The sequence below is a fragment of the Camelina sativa genome, chromosome 19, assembly GCF_000633955.1.
Source record: "Camelina sativa cultivar DH55 chromosome 19, Cs, whole genome shotgun sequence".
Lineage (NCBI taxonomy): Eukaryota > Viridiplantae > Streptophyta > Magnoliopsida > Brassicales > Brassicaceae > Camelina > Camelina sativa.
Window position 1 is genome coordinate 2977630 of NC_025703.1, and position 16494 is coordinate 2994123.

The window sequence follows — 16494 nt, forward strand, 5'->3', positions numbered from 1 at the left end:
TTTCTTTTTCATTCAAAGTTTTTTGTAAACTCTATATATATAGTATTATGGGACTTTGGAAGTTATGTAATTTTAGTAATCTGAATGTGAATCCATCTTAGGACCCCAAAAAAATGTACATAATATTGATTTATCAATGTGGAACGATTGAAATGTGCTATATTTTCCGTGGCAATTACAAAAGCTTTAAATTCAAAGTTTGCTTTTTTTTCACGATAATTACTACTGCCTATGTAATGATTAAAATAACTGCAGCTAGCGACAAATAATCTCTTGATACGTTCTGTAGTGTTTATATATTCTATGTGAATATAAAAATGTTAAGAAGTGAAAAGTTCTTTTTAATTGATTGGTGGGGTGTTTCGTGCATGGTTCCTCTAGGATTCCAACTTGTCCCAGCCTTATATATAAAGGGACCTTGAGTTTTGAACCCTAAACCATCAGACTCACCTTCCTTCACATGCTTATCTAGCTTTAGATACATATATACACGCAAAATACATCCCTCTCTCTCTATCTCTCTCTCCCTAAAGGATCATAATGGGAGGTTCGTGGCGTTTCTTCTTTAGCTTCTTTGGCAGCTTCAAGGCGTGGTGGCGACGCAGACAGAGATCAAACCAGGCAGGAACGGATGACGAGATGTATGGTGAAGATAGTGAAGCCAACTTCTATAATTGGTACCTCGTCGAACCAGCTATTAACCGGAGATCCACTGATTTTATCAAAAGGTTCCACGAGACTCGCGACTGATTCTTCTCTCACCTTTTCAGCCTTCACCAGCTCCGCAACGTTAATTTGTAGTCTGAAAGAAAATTTGTTTCTTTCTTTTGTTCTTTCTGTTTTTGTCTAGCTAGTGTATATGTTTTCTATGTGATTTTAATAAACATAATCATCATTTGGTTAAGTCTGTCCAGTTTGCTTATGTGTTTTTATCTATATACAATACGTTATATCATTGCATACAATGCATATTTACACTTTTGCTATGTTTTGGTGGAACTAAAGTATCCAACCGGTTGGCCGTCTTAAGATAACTTTAAATGCGTAATTTTCCACTTTACCCGTGTCTAAGTGATTTTACCGCTCACCTATCACAACTAAAACAAATATAACCGTCTTAGAATGAATGAATGAATATGATGACTATATAATTAGTCTCCTCAAACTAAAAAGAAAACAAAGCTTCCCCCTTGGAAAACAATATAGTAAATAATTCACATAGAGTTTACATAAAGCTGTTAATGAGAAGATTGATTGTAATGCATGTACAAGTATCGGTGAGAGAAATTAGTATGTATCCGATTGGTCAACACTAGTCTTAAACCGAAAGTTATATATTTTAGATAGGACCATCTTTTCTAAAAAAAGGTTATCTTGGAAACCAAGAAAATTTGTTCTCGAGGTTAAACTTCGATAGGGAATAGATCTACGGGATGATTTTTAATAAAACCAATATAATCTGATAATATACTCCCTTTTGTTAACAAAATTCACTATTTAATTACATTTATTTACTATGATTTTTGGATAATTTGTGACTTCACTAGACAAAGTTGAAGAGGTATAAGTTGGCCAAATAATCAGCCGTTCTTATTATAAGACGATATGCACCATATAATCGAAATCAAAACTCACTTCTTTATAATACAAAACTTTTGGAAAAGGAAAACGAATATATGGTACGTAGAAAGAAGAAGCTTTTGTAGCTAGGCACGAATCGATACAAAAGCAACGAAAGAATCAGTCAGAGCTCGATATGCTTATAATCGAGAAGAAGAAAGAAGATATTTGTGTTTACTAATAATCCATGTGCGGTGTGTCTAGCTCCTTTTTCTAGTAGTATTTTGTACCACCAACTTTAAGCCAGCTTGAAAGCACTCCTTGGTGGTTAAGTATCCACCATTCTATTTCTATATATAGGCTTAGTCACTTTCTTACCCTTTCTAAAATTCTTACCTTCTCCCAAGTTTCTCGCCTTTGGATTTTTTTTTTTTTTTGTTTTTAAACCTTTTGGGAACATGTCCTACGGCTTTTACTTTAAATATTTTACCCTTCTCTTTGTTTATATGATGAGAAAATATAATATTTGCTGTTATCAAAATAAAGTTTGTACTTCACATGACCTTAAATTCTCTTGATGAAAAAGAAAATCATATGATTAGACGATACGTACAATCTAGAGTAATAAGTAACTTTGCTATATTCCAATTTATATAGCTACATTCGATTCCTCGCCAAAAGTATATATTGCGCTGGCTTAGATTAATAGTACCTAAGATGGTCCGTAAGGTCAAGCAAAGGAGCAAGAACCAAATCCCAAAGTACATCTCAACGTACATAAAACTCCTACTTTTAATGTGTGCCCATCATTCTATCTCTAGAAAAGGGAACTACCCACGGAAAATATATATCAAATTTGTTAACTCAGCATATATACCGAATACAAAAGACGAGAAACTACTAACTTACCAAAAAAAAAGACGAGAAACTACTACATAACTAGTTAGGTTCCATACCTTAATATATATGTGCATGCGTATATAACCCCTCCATAATGCTATTAATTATGTACTAACTAGAGTCTAGAGTAAATATTGGATAATAAAAAAGTATCGTACTAAATAACAGTAGTTAATTAATAGAAGAAGAAAAAAAAGTTTGATGGTAATGCAAATGTGGTTTGTTTCTCGTGTCTCTTTTCACCATTGTTTACATGACCAACATCGTTTAATTATGGAGTTTCTTCAACTACATATTCAACGACTCTCTCGTCTTGGTGTGTAACCTCAATTCCGTTGTCAAGCTCTATTGTTACATCTTCGTCTTGTTTGGTGTCATGTCTTTGTTCACACATGCTTTCTACCGTTTGTTGATCAACATCTGGTTTTGTAACCGCCTCTTCATTGTCATGGTGCGCAGCATCCGCGATAATTTTCTGATCAGTTTCGCTAACACTTTCAATCCGAACCGATGATCTTTGAGATACAGCTTCTCCATCAGTTTCATTGTTAACTTCAACACATCGAAACGATGATCTCTGATTTGAAAAAGTGACGGCATGTCGTGGGTTTGGCTGATGCCACTGCGTCATGAATGGTAAACCATATGAGCAACAAATCCGCAGATACACCATTAGTAAAATTTGAAAAGAGTTAATCAAAAACACAATATATACTATATGGAAATATAAGTTCTAACCATGTCTGTTCGTGTTGGTGTTGGTGTTGGGTAAAAATTATAATATGGACTATACGTGTATGGATTGTGAAACGAGTAGAGATAGCATCCTCTAACCGTATCCGGCCTGTACATATTAAAAAAGATAAATCCAAAGAAATTAGATGAAAACAATATTCAGTTTTAAACAAACTTATATCGAACTTACCAGACAGGGGGAAGACAAAATGGAGGTGGTTGCTGATATTGATGTGGTGGTCTCACCTGATTTAACGATCCTGAAAATTTTAAAAATATGGAAAACACAAATTTATTTGAGAAATTTTCGCTACAGAAAAAAAAAAACTCGAATTAAAAATAGAATAAACCATTTTGGTTAGGAAGGTTCATGTTTTTCTTTGCACCACCACGAGTAGCCAAATTGCAATTGGTTGTTCTCTCATCAATGACCGGGGTCGGATTTTCTAGAGCTCTAACAGCAGACTCTGTCTCTTTAAAAGTAACCTAAATTTTCAAATCCCCAAAAAACAAAACAAATTTTTATAAATAGTGTAAAATTTTTGAGATTAGAAAACATCAAAAGCATTGAATATATAGAAGTACAGAAAAAACATGAGAATATATACTCCAATATAAACGAAATTCTTATGAGAAATATAAACGAAGTGTTTAAAAAAAAAGTGATTGGATATTAGCAAAAAAAACCCTAATGATATCTCTAGCATTAAATATCATATATACAAACGTTTTACAAATTTTAACCTACAGAGAACACGTACGTCTTTGTTCAAAGGATATCTATCACAATAAATTAGAAGAAAAAATCGTATTATACATACAAACAAACGTGAGCATAGTCCCAAGGCTCACAACAACAAATATACTTTTAAAAGATATATCAAACCAAACATGAGAATGTAATTCACAAGAAGCATGCAAATTGTAAAATAAATTGTTCATCATTATGAAACAGAATTAGGGAAAAAAGAAGGTACTTACAAAACCATAGCCTTTGGATCGTACAGGATAAGTTTCACAAACAACGTTAGCATCAATCACTTCTCCGAATTGTTCGAAGTGTGTTTTCAAATCCTCTGATGTTGTTCTCCATGTTAAATTCCCAACAAAGATCTTATTAGGCTGATTTGTTTGAGACATGATGAATGAATGAAGCGATCTCTAACACAGCAGAGAAAACAGAAGCTGCAATCGTTGTTAAAGAGGAGTTTAGTAGTGTGGTATTTATAATGAGAGAGAGATTAGGTAAATTTAGTTTCCTAATTGAAATATAAGTCAAATATTTAGTTTGACTTTTTTTTCATTTTTTTTCTTTTTCTTTTGGGTTTGGGTAATGTCGTCTCTCTCATATGGCCTTATCTCGAATCTTCTCTACACCTTTACCGTTTATTTTATTTTCCCACTCTACTCTCTGCTTAGCTTTAGAAGAAGTGTTATAGAGGAGGAGAGACCAAAGGAAGAAGAGACGAGATACTTGGTGGTAAGAGGGAGAGGGAGAGATGTTGGCGAGAGCTCCACCACCGTGTTTTAATTTTCCGGCGAGGAATAATAATAATATCTGTAATCGGAGTGAGATTGTGCGATTGTTTCGTAACCGCGGAGGCGGAGGAGTGGTATCTAGTGGTGGTTTCACTCGGCGGCCGTTGGAAACTTCGAGCTCTTACGACGATTCCACCGACGACGGATTCGTTATCATCACTGCGGCGGATAAGGATAATGGCTTCTCTCATCCTCCTCCGCCTTCTTCCGATTCGATTCCCTCAGGTAATAATATCATATTTGGTTTGATTCTTTTGTCTTCCTCCTCGAATTGTGGTTTTTGTGATTGATGATTTTGGTGATTTGATATGGAATTGTAGAATCTGGGAGAAGAAACGGTTCGCGTTCGAGAGGTGTAACTGCTAGTTTCGGAAGGCTAAAGGCTCAAAAAGTAAAAGCTCTTGTTGGAAAGGTAACGCAGAAAAAGCAGCATATGAGTCATAGTGAGGAGGACGAAGATGAGGATGACGCCTCTGATGATGGGGATTTTAACGAGGATGAAGGTTTTGTTGGTTCATCTTCAATTCTTGATTTGATGAGGAAGAAGCTTGCTATGAAGGCTATTCCTAGATCAGGCAAATCTTTTGAGAAAAAAGAGGTTCAAAGATTCAGCAAAGTGAGGGAATCTAGAGAGTCAAGAAAGGATTTTGATAGATTAGGAGGAGATGATGAAGATATTGAGAGAGAAGGGTCACGGAGTTCATATTCAAAAGGTTATGATGCTAACTCCAGGGGTAAGGGAGATAGGCTTTCGGTTGCAAGAGATTTAGATCCATTTGAAGGACGTGATAGAGCTATTGATGAGGTTTCAAACCCTCGAAAGTATACTGACAATGAGAGAGCAGGATCACGGAGTTCATATTCAAGAGACTCTGCTGTTAACTCTAGGGGTAGGGAGGATAAGCGTTTTGTTGCCAAAGACTTGGATACATTCCAGGGACGTGATAAAGCTTATGATGAGGTTTATAATCCTCAAAGGTTCAGTAATAACGAGAGAGGAGGATCGTATTCAAAAGGCTCTGCTGGTAACTCTCGGGGTTGGGGTGATAGGCGTTCTGTTGTATATGCAAGAGATATGGACGATTGGAGAGAGCAAAGGAATAAAACCAATGCTACTAGGGAGACTGGCTTTTTTAGCCGGAAAACTTTTGCTGAAATTGGATGTAGTCAAGATATGATGAAGGCCTTAAAGGAACAGAATTTTGATCGCCCGGCACACATTCAGGTTCAGACTTTATTTTCCTTCTTAATAAATGATCTAGGTGCATGTGTATGTATACAATTTTCTTAACTGTTATTGTTTTACCATTCTTGTTTACCATGATGCAGGCTCTGGCTTTTGCACCAGTTATTGATGGAAAGAGTTGTATCATAGCTGAACAAAGTGGATCAGGCAAGACACTCTCATATCTTATCCCTGTTATTCAGCGTCTCAGAGAAGAAGAACTTCAAGGAATTAGCAAATCCTCCCCTGGGTGTCCTCGTGTTATTGTTCTGGTACCAACTGCAGAGTTGGCTTCTCAGGTTAGGTTGATTCATTGCTTAATTATGTGAATGGTTTTAGCTGAAGACAATTGGTTGATACATATGAAATACTTGACAGGTTCTTGCTAACTGTAGATCAATATCAAAGTCTGGGGTCCCTTTCCGTTCCATGGTAGTGACGGGTGGCTTCAGACAACGAACCCAGCTAGAAAACTTAGAGCAAGGTGTTGACGTTTTGATTGCAACACCAGGGCGTTTCACGTACCTAATGAAAGAAGGAATTTTGGGGTTATCAAATTTAAGATGGTACTTTAAATCTTTCAACAAAGCAAAATTTCCATGCTCTTTTGAATAAAGATCAAATTTAACAAGATGAACATTAACTTATGTACGGAAGTTGATGGGGTACAATCTTGGTAACGTGTCTTGCAGTGCCATCTTGGATGAAGTGGATATACTCTTTGGCGACGATGAGTTTGAGGCAGCCCTGCAAAGTCTAATAAACTCTTCGCCTGTTACTGCACAGTATCTGTTTGTTACAGCAACCTTGCCGCTTGAGATATATAACAAACTTGTTGAAGTTTTCCCTGATTGTGAAGTTGTAATGGGACCTCGTGTGCACCGTGTTAGTAATGCTCTCGAAGAGGTTGGTATAAAAAATTAGTGATTGGGAAATATATACTTGATTGCTGAATTATCTTCTTTTGATCGTACCTACCCAATGTTGAGTTGCTCCATGCAGATTCTTGTTGACTGCAGTGGAGATGATAATGCAGAGAAAACTCCTGAGACTGCTTTTCAGAACAAGAAAACTGCTCTTCTTCAGATTGTGGAGGAAAACCCTGTTCCCAAAACTATCATTTTCTGCAATAAGGTGCCATAGTGCCCCACCTACCGCTGTTCGCTACTACTTGAGTCTATTTGGACGTCTCAGTCTCATGTAGAAAATTCTACCCTATTATTTGCAGATTGAGACATGTAGGAAAGTTGAGAATATATTTAAGCGGGTTGATAGAAAGGAAAGGCAGTTGCATGTCCTACCTTTTCATGCAGCACTTGCACAAGGGTCAAGGCTTACAAACATGGAAGAATTCACCTTATCTCAGCCGGAAGAAAATTCACTGTTTCTGGTTTGCACGGATAGGTACTTCATTTTTGGGTTACTAGTATCACTTCTATGATGCTATATTGCCTGAACATTATTTTAACCTTTTTTTCTTTCTCCTTTTTTCTTTCCGAATCAATGGCAGAGCCTCCCGTGGGATAGATTTCTCTGGTGTTGATCATGTGGTGCTCTTTGACTTCCCGCGTGACCCCAGTGAATACGTGAGACGTGTAGGAAGAACAGCAAGAGGGGCTAGAGGAGAAGGAAAGGCTTTCATCTTTGTGGTGGGGAAGCAAGTAAGGTTGGCACAGAGGATAATTGAGCGAAATCAGAAGGGTCACCCAGTTCATGATGTCCCAAGCGCTTACGAATCCACAACATAAAGTAACTCTTTCATCTGTCTGCTCCTTCTCCTTACTGCAATCTCTGTGTCAAGTTATGGAGCCGTTCAAGTCATCATGATGAGCAGCTGGGTAAGCAAGGGTAATGGTACTTCTTTTTGTTGTTGTAATGTGATGCAAGATGGCTAATTTAGTCACGTAAGAAGAGCTAGTGATGAATCAAGCATGGCATCCTTGTTAATCAACATGCGGAGCATATTTGCTGTATATTCCTTTTTGCAAATTCAAGTTATTGAGTTGTTGACAATTTTGATTGGATATTTAACTTGTTTCTAAATCTCAGGTACTTAAATTTGTTGCATGACCAAAAAATAACTTGTTATATAAAAAAGCATAACTCACAATCGTTTTCCATACGATGACTAATTAATTAAAAAGTTGATTAGGTAACTTTATATATTTTATAGAACTGTGTCAGCTTTAGTAACCAACAATCTTAAAAACAACAAAGCTTTGTTACCTTCGTAGAATCCCGAAACCGAATACATTACTTCCTTCAGTTAATCGACGTTACGACTTACGATCATGAGCATAGCCGGCGCAATAAATATATGGGCCGCAAGCAACAAAAAAATATTGGGCCTACAAAATTAATGAGCTTAAAAAGAAAAGTAAAAATATATAACAGCAGCATGTTAGATTTTCGAACCGTGCACCTATTCCTTACTCAAGACTAAACGTAACCAACTTGACTAAAGGAACTTTTGTAGAAAAGGGGGCCGAAAATATATTTACTTTTAGACCGCTGCAAGCAATATGGGCATATTTGGTGCATCAACATTTAGTCTAAATGTTATGTTTATTTGTAATTAAAGGGTTATTTTATTTGTAAGATTTTCAACAGAGATGTCAACCATTTTTAAAGCTTTAAATGATCTAAAGTTTACGTTGGGTAAAAAGAATTGAAATGACAACTGCCTAAATTCACAAATTGGTAAGGAAGTGTTAAACACAAATCCTATGTTTATTTTGGCTTTAAACAAAATTTACCCAAATCTTTGTGGTTATACTTTCGATTGTTGTTTGATGGCTAGCTAATTTTCTCACTAATCAATGTCTTGCGGAACGTTTTATGAAAAAGAATCAGATTATTTTCTTTGCCGTTAAAGTCCATGTGCTTCTCTCTATGTAGTTAGTTCATATATCAGTGGTTAATTGGTTATTTTTCTTGTTTACAACAACCAATTGATCCATATATGAGCAATTTCAGACAGATGGGAAACTCTTAGAGGTAACTGTGTCATTCTACTTTTTTTCTCGGCTTTGAGAGTTCATCAGACGTATGTATCTGTCTTACAATGTTAGTCCCTTGCCTTCTTATTGTGTTTTTTTTTTCTTTAATTGCGTAGTGCTTGTTCACGACATTGCTTGTCCTCCAGTATGAGTGTCTCCGGTGCTGCAGTTGGTTCAGGTTAGTATATTCTTTTTTACTTATTGTTTCGTTTTTGAGTGAGCTTGAATGGAAAAATATTAAAGACAATTCTTAATTGCAACACCATCTCAGAAAGAAATTTTAGAAGAGCAGTTGAGTTTGGGAAAACTCATGTGGTTAAGCCCGAAGGGAAGCACCTAGCAACTATTGTCTGGCTACATGGGCTTGGGGACGTTGGCTCAAGGTAATTCCTTTCTGTCCCAATGTCCCAAGGAAAAAATCACCTAGCATAGTAGTTATTGAATCTAGGCTTCATGACATTGTAACCATGGTATACATATCAACACATCTTTATCAGCTGAAGTTTTGTGATAAACATCTTTGCCTTGTGTGTTAAGCATTCTCACTTTTATGTTTACACAAGTTTTTTAAAATTTGAATTTTTAGATCCTTCCATTGGACTATGTCAAAACTAATAAACTTGCTCCAATGTCTAACTTTTAACTTTTTCATTTTTTTCAGTTACAAATATTGCTAGATCCCAAAAAATGGATCCAACCATTGGAGATGCTCAGTAATTTTGCTTTTAAAAAAAAACTCTCCCATTTAAAATTTATTTACTATTAACTTAATTCATATCTAAGCACTCCAAAGGTCTCCATCATCATTCGTCATACTTCTTGTCACACACTTTAATTTCCGCTCTTTTTCTCACTATATTTGTAGCTAAAATTTATTTTCTGGGTTCATCTCTGGATTTGAAAAAAAACTAGAATTTTGGGAAAAAAGTAGATTAAAGATTACATTTTTTTGTTGTTCATCTCTCGTTTTTTAAATTTAAAAAAAAAAAAAAAAAAAAAAAAAAAANAACTGTAACTTTTGGAGAATAGCTTTACCCAAAAGTTGAGTTTGGCTTTTGGGTAAAATCATTCAAATGGAGAAAAGCCAAGATTACTTCATTCGATGATTTTGGCTTTAAACAACTCAACTTTAAACAAAATTTTGATTTATTTGTTGTATTGGTGGCCCGTTAAAAAAAAAAAACTCAACTTTAACCAAACTTTTGGAGTTTTCATTCTCTTATAGACATACTTCATTATAAATACTCAGATGCTATTGGCAGATCAATTCACCCCCTTCTGAATCCCTAAATCTCATCTAAACAGTATCACACAAACCACTTCATTATAAACACGATAATAGTTAGTACTTAACACATCACTCAGTCAGTTTCTCCTAGCTGGTAATTTCGTAAAAGAAGAAGAAAATGGAATACTACTTGTATGATAGAGTATACAAATTACTCATACAAGATAAGTCTAATGCGTCTCATACAAGAACTAAACACAATAAAAGGTCTCATACAAGAATTAAACAAAATAAAATGTCTCATACAAGAATTAAACAAAAATAAAAGTGAGAGAAGGAGTCTGTCTAGAATTAAACACAATAAAACTAGAAGAGATAGAGCTAGTCCGATAATTCTTGATCTTCTCCAAAGCAAATAAGGGTGTATTCAATGTTTTCAGACATTGCAAAGATCACCCAGTGAGACTTCAAGAGCTGATCATGTGACTCTTTATGAGAGCTTAAGCTGATTATAACCACCATGTTGTCTTCTAAATCTATCCTCACATATTCATGTGAAGATACTATTAGCTCACACAATTGTTGGAGACTGTTCACTGTCTCTCCATTAGCGCAAATCATCGAATGAAGTATATATCCTGTTAACATCATCCTCCAACACCTACACCAACAGGATTACTCTAAGTCTCATGCTCAAGGAAACACACACGGAAACATAAATTAAGAAAGAGGAAGACATAAACGGAAACAGAAATCAAGAAAGAGGAAAAATAACTGAAAAACTGAATCTAGAAATTAAGAAAGAGGAAAAATATTTGTCACACTCCCACCTTCGATACATTCTGTGAAAACTAATACTGCAAATATATAATAACTTGGAGAAGGATAATCGGTTGTAATTGTACACCAATCATCAATCTAACAAAAAAAAAACAATGAGAACTTTCAAACTTTTTTTGATCTCTTCAACAAATCAGTCACAAACAATTGACCCAGTTGTTTAAGTATTAATTAATGAAAGAACTTACTATTGAATCAAGCTTTAAGAATTTCAACAAGAATAAAAGTAAAACTCACTTTATTTGCTCAAGAAAATCATTCAAAACTTAAGCTATCTTCTCTCAAATCTCTTTTCTCTCTCACGTCTAATGCCACAACTCGACATTAGCTTTTATAGAGACCAAGTAAATATTTAGCCTAACAACCTTTAGGAAATATTACATAATTTAGATTCCTCCTAAATCTTTAAATATGTATATTTAGATATCTCCTAAATATACTAAGCTTGCTCCTCAAGCTATTAAGCTTACATCAACATTGTCCCTTCTAAGCTTGAAGTGATCTCCCTTCACATCTTGAACTCCAATAAGACTTCTCATTTCCTTAAATTTGATCCTTGCAAGTTCCTTTGTTAAAATGTCAGCATTTTGCACACTCCCAGGAACATGCTCAACCTCTATCTGCTCACACTCAACACATTCACGGATGAAGTGGTACCTAGTATGTATATGCTTACTCCGACCGTGAAACACCGGGTTCTTAATAAGTGCAATGGCAGACTTGTTATCAACACGAAGTGTTACCTTTTCACTTGTCACTCCAGTAGACTCTCCAAGAAGGTCTTGCAACAAATCGCCTGTTTTGCAGCCTCCGTGGCTGCCATGAATTCTGCCTCGCACAAGGATAAAGCCACCGTCTCTTGTTTCTGCGTACACCACGTGATAGGACACCCATCGAGATAAAATATATGACCGGTTGTACCCTTACTGTCATCCTCATCCACGTTGTGACTACTATCACTGTAGCCAACCAGTCCACTCTTATCCATGTGATTAAACACGAGACCATAGGAGAGTGTCCCAAGCAAGTATCGAAGAACTTGCTTTAATGTTGCACCATGCGATACCTTTGGTTCGTGCATATACCTTCTTAGCACACCGACGGAATAAGAAAGATCAGGTCGTGTATGGAGTAAATACCTTAAGCATCCAATGTTCTTTCTATACTCTTGTCCATCGATACACTCTTCTTTTGGTGCTTTAGACAGCTTCAACCCCGGGTCCATTGGTATGTGAACCGGATTGCATTTACTCATTCCAGCTTCCTCAAGAATCTTCTCCGCATATTTTTCTTGTTTGAGCACAATGCCACCGCTAAACTGAGCAACTTCGATTCCAAGGTAGTAAGTCAACTTTCCCAAGTCACTCATTTCAAACTTTGAAGCCATTCCTCTCTTGAAGTCGAGTATCATTCTTAAGTTCGAACCTGTGACCAAAAGGTCATCCACGTAGACTGCGACAAGAAGGAGGTGACCTTGTTCTTGTTTACGATACAGTGATGGTTCCTTCAAGCACCTTATGAACTTAAGCTCCTTAAGAATCTCGTTTAGCTTCTGATTCCAAGCCCTTGGTGCTTGCCTTAACCCGTAGAGTACTTTATTCAATTTATACACTTTATCCTCTCCTTCCTCGACTATAAATCCTTCCGGCTGAGTTATGTATACTACTTCCTTTAGCTCACCGTGAAGAAACGCGGTTTTGACGTCAAGATGGTGAACCTCCCATCCGTGCAATGATGAATCGAACCGTCTCAATCCTTGCTACCGGAGCAAATACCTCATCGAAGTCAACACCGTGTCTCTGCACATAACCTCTAGCCACCAGTCTTGCTTTGTGTTTATTAATGCTTCCATCTGAGTTTCTTTTCAGCTTAAACACCCACTTCAAGCCAATTGGCTTAACTCCAGAAGGAAGATCAACTAAGTCCCAAGTTTTGTTTCTTTCAATAGAAGAAATTTCTTCTTCACATGCTTCTCTCCATGTTTTAAGCTGCTTGGCTTCATCATAATCCCATGGTTCTTCATTCACTACTTGCAACAGTTGCCCACTCTCCAATTCAGCCATCAAAACATAATCGTCAAGATACTTGGGCTTTACGACTTATCGCTGCGATCTCCTCAACGTCGGTTGACTCTATTCTAGTATAGAGTCATCCTCTATTTCGAGCCTGGGAATATCAGCCGTGATTTCATCTTCATCAACGTCACTCTCATCTTTCTCCTCTGTATCATGTTCTGCTTCTGAATTTCTTTCTTCGACTGCAACTTCTTCTCCTTGAAGACCATTGTTTCCAAACTCCCCAAACCTGAATCTTAACATTCCTTGTTTTTCAGTTTCTTCACCACCTACAGTGCTCCATTCCCAACCTTTTAATTCATCGAAGATCACATCCCTACTAACCACAATTCTTCGAGTGGTTGGGTTTAATAATCGATAGGCCTTCGACCTAGGCTCCGTACCGAGGTGAACTAACGGTCTTGAACGATCGTCCAGCTTCTTGAGAAATGGTGTCTCTGTTTTCGCGAACCCAATACACCCAAAGACACGAAGGTGCTGGATGTTTGGTTTTCGTCCCTTGTAGACCTCGTACAGAGTCTTCTCGATCATAACCCTTGTTGCAACTCTGATTAAGAGATATGTAGCATGTCTTACCGCCTCACCCCACAAGTAATTGGGTACATTCATATGTTTTAACATGCTCCTAGTCATCTCCATTAGAGTTTTATTCCTCCTCTCTACGACTCCGTTCTGTTGAGGAGAGTATGGTGTAGTCAAATGTATCTCAATTCCAGTGGTTTCACAAAACAAATTGAATTCATGTGACATGAATTCACCTCCCCTATCTGTCCTGAATGTCTTGATCATGGCACCAGTCTCTTTCTCCACTTGCAGTTTGAATTTCTTGAATTTGTCGAAGGCTTTGCTCTTGTCTTTTAACAGTATAGTCCACATGTAACGGGAGAAATCATCAATCAACACAAAGATATACCTATTCCTTGCCAATGTAGATGGAGATATGGGTCCACACAGGTCTCCATGTATAAGTTCCAGTGTTCATGCAGCGTGAAACGAGGTAGCTTGGGGAAAGACTTTTCTTACTTGTTTACCAAGTAAATATGAAGCACAAGTTTCCCTTTCAATTATAATACACGGCATTCCTACAACCAATTCTTTCTTCACCATTGTTCTCATTGTTTCAATGCCGATGTGCCCCAATCTTGCATGCCATTTAGTTGACTCACTCACCGTTGCAACTTGCAGACACTTAGCGGGTTCTACGTCCATAACCACCTTATCGTGCCTGTTTCTCGATCTACTTGCTTTGACCAGAAGTCTGCCATCTTGATCATGCAAGGTTAAGTAGTCCTCTCTCATCCTCATGTCACATCCGGACTCGATAGCCTGCCCAAGCCTGATTATATTACTTTTCAGTCCTGGTATAAAGTAGACATTGGCTAACACCTTCTTCTCTCCATCTCTAGTTACAAACAGTATAGATCATTTGCCTTTGATGTCGATGTGTGAGTCATGTCTGAACCGGACTTTTCCTATGATTGTATCATCAATCTTCGAAAAATACTTGTTGTTGCCCGACATGTGATTGCTAGCCCCGTTGTCCAAATACCATATGTTTTCAAAATGTGCATCAAGCTCGCTTGGCTTCACTTTCCTTTCATTGAGATACACCACCTCATGCATCATCAATTCTTCAGCCTTTTGTGTGTCATCACCTTCAACTTCTTGTGTTTCTTGAAGTTTAAGCAACCTGTCGGGACAATTTGAAGCGTAATGTCCCACCTTGTCGCACCGATAGCATACAATCCTTGACTTATCTCGTTCTTGTTTGTACCCACCAAACTGTGGATTACCGAACCGTCCACGTCCCCTTCCACGGCCATAGAACCGACCACCTTGTCCTCTTCCACGTCCCGGACCATTGTTCCCTTGATAGGACTGTGTATCCATATTTGCATACATGAGTTTGGCGTGATCAGTGGTTTGATCTTCTTCTTCCTCACGAGTACGCTCCTCATAAGTTTTTAACCTTCCAACGATGTCTTCAAAGCTCATTGTGTTTAGGTCAAGAACTTGTTCCAGTGATGCAATAATATGAATATACCTCCTCCGTGGCAAACTTTTAAGAAATTTCTTAACAAGTTTTGGTTCTTCAATGATTTCTCCTAGGCTTGCGGATTTTGTGGATAGTTCCGAGAGACGACCTACGAAATCATCAATAGTATCCCTATCTTTCATCTTCATTCTGTCAAACTCTGCCATCAAAGTTTGTAACCTTGCTTCCTTCACCCGCTCAGCTCCAACATGTCGTGCTTTGATAGCATCCCAGACAGCCTTAGAGGTATCTAAGTTTCCGACCTGTAAGATTAAAGCTTTTGGTATAGACTGGAACAGAAGAGCTCTAGCCAAATCGTTGTGGTCTCCGTTGTCTGATCCAGGTTCGATAGACTCCCAAACTTTGTTCACCTTGAGTAATACCTTCATACGCATCGCCCATACTGTATAATTTACAGCATTCAACATCAGACACTAGATGCTAGAAGAATTACCTTCTTTCGGCTTGGCAAGAACGATGTCACCCATGGTTCTTTCTTAACAAGAAAAGTTTCTCTCGAGATTGTGTTTGATTCAATACTAGCTCTGATACCAAATATTGAATCAAGCTTTAAGAATTTCAAGAAGAATAAAAGTAAAACTCACTTTATTTGCTTAATAAAATAACTCAAAACTTAAGCTCTCTTCTCTCAAATCTCTATTCTCTCTCACGTCTAATGCCACAACTCGACATTAGCTTTTATAGAGACCAAGTAAATATGTAGCCTAACAACCTTTAGCAAATATTACATAATTTAGATTCCTCCTAAATCTTTAGATATGTATATTTAGATATCTCCTAAATATACTAAGCTTGCTCCTCAAGCTATTTCAAGCTTACATCAACACTTACAAGCGTCAATGGCATGTTGTTGTTAACTTCTCCATCTCTCCCAACTTTGATAGATACTCGTTCAGTGTGTTTCTTCAAAGCAATAAAGCCATTCAAATTTATCCAAGGTTCTCATATAAAAGTGTAGAGTGCAAAACAGAACAAAAAAAATTGAGAAACATATTGAAACAACCAAAAATTCAAAGTCAACTAATTTAAATCCATTAGATATATATATATACCTTTCCCATTGTCTTCTACTGCCACCCCATCAACTTCGAGGATCACATCATTCACTTCCAAAAATGAGACAACTGGTGAAATCTCACTAACCTCTGTCACTATAATGTCGGTCATATGCTTCTTCATATTTAAGTAGTCTCGCATCATAGCATTCTTCACAGGTTGGAAACAAATGCCAAGTGAACAAAACCCTCTTCCATTGTTGTCAATACTGGCTAAGAAAATATTCACAATTGAAGATGGAATGACTTATCCGCAAAAAAAAAAAAAAAAAAAAAAAAAAA

The 16494-nt window shown here is 37.0% G+C and overlaps 2 protein-coding genes across 2 annotated transcripts; one reads left to right on the plus strand and one right to left on the minus strand.

Moving 5' to 3' along the window:
- LOC104764405 (RNA-binding protein 38-like) lies at positions 2732-4371 on the minus strand. The gene is made up of 5 exons (XM_010487926.1): positions 4177-4371; positions 3546-3681; positions 3386-3455; positions 3199-3304; positions 2732-3082 (listed from the first exon to the last, which is right to left on the minus strand). Exons 1-5 carry the CDS (start codon positions 4333-4335, stop codon positions 2732-2734), a joined length of 822 nt encoding a protein of 273 aa, XP_010486228.1. The 5' UTR covers positions 4336-4371.
- Positions 4563-8021, plus strand: LOC104764406 (DEAD-box ATP-dependent RNA helicase 50-like). Its single transcript, XM_010487928.2, has 8 exons — positions 4563-4959; positions 5055-5959; positions 6064-6258; positions 6338-6525; positions 6652-6865; positions 6962-7093; positions 7188-7363; positions 7470-8021. Exons 1-8 carry the CDS (start codon positions 4695-4697, stop codon positions 7705-7707), a joined length of 2313 nt encoding a protein of 770 aa, XP_010486230.1. The 5' UTR covers positions 4563-4694; the 3' UTR covers positions 7708-8021.

What these genes read in the sequence shown, in the direction of transcription:
- LOC104764405 (XM_010487926.1), bottom strand. Translation starts at nt 4,335, where the DNA reads ATGTCTCAAACAAATCAGCCTAATAAGATCTTTGTTGGGAATTTAACA. An exon ending in TTTTGTCTTCCCCCTGTCTG is followed by an intron (nt 3,305 to 3,385) that starts GTAAGTTCGATA and finishes TAATATGTACAG; the next exon opens with GCCGGATACGGTTAGAGGAT. An exon ending in CACCAACACGAACAGACATG is followed by an intron (nt 3,083 to 3,198) that starts GTTAGAACTTAT and finishes TTCATGACGCAG; the next exon opens with TGGCATCAGCCAAACCCACG.
- LOC104764406 (XM_010487928.2), top strand. Translation starts at nt 4,695, where the DNA reads ATGTTGGCGAGAGCTCCACCACCGTGTTTTAATTTTCCGGCGAGGAAT. An exon ending in TTCCGATTCGATTCCCTCAG is followed by an intron (nt 4,960 to 5,054) that starts GTAATAATATCA and finishes ATGGAATTGTAG; the next exon opens with AATCTGGGAGAAGAAACGGT. An exon ending in CTGCAGAGTTGGCTTCTCAG is followed by an intron (nt 6,259 to 6,337) that starts GTTAGGTTGATT and finishes AATACTTGACAG; the next exon opens with GTTCTTGCTAACTGTAGATC.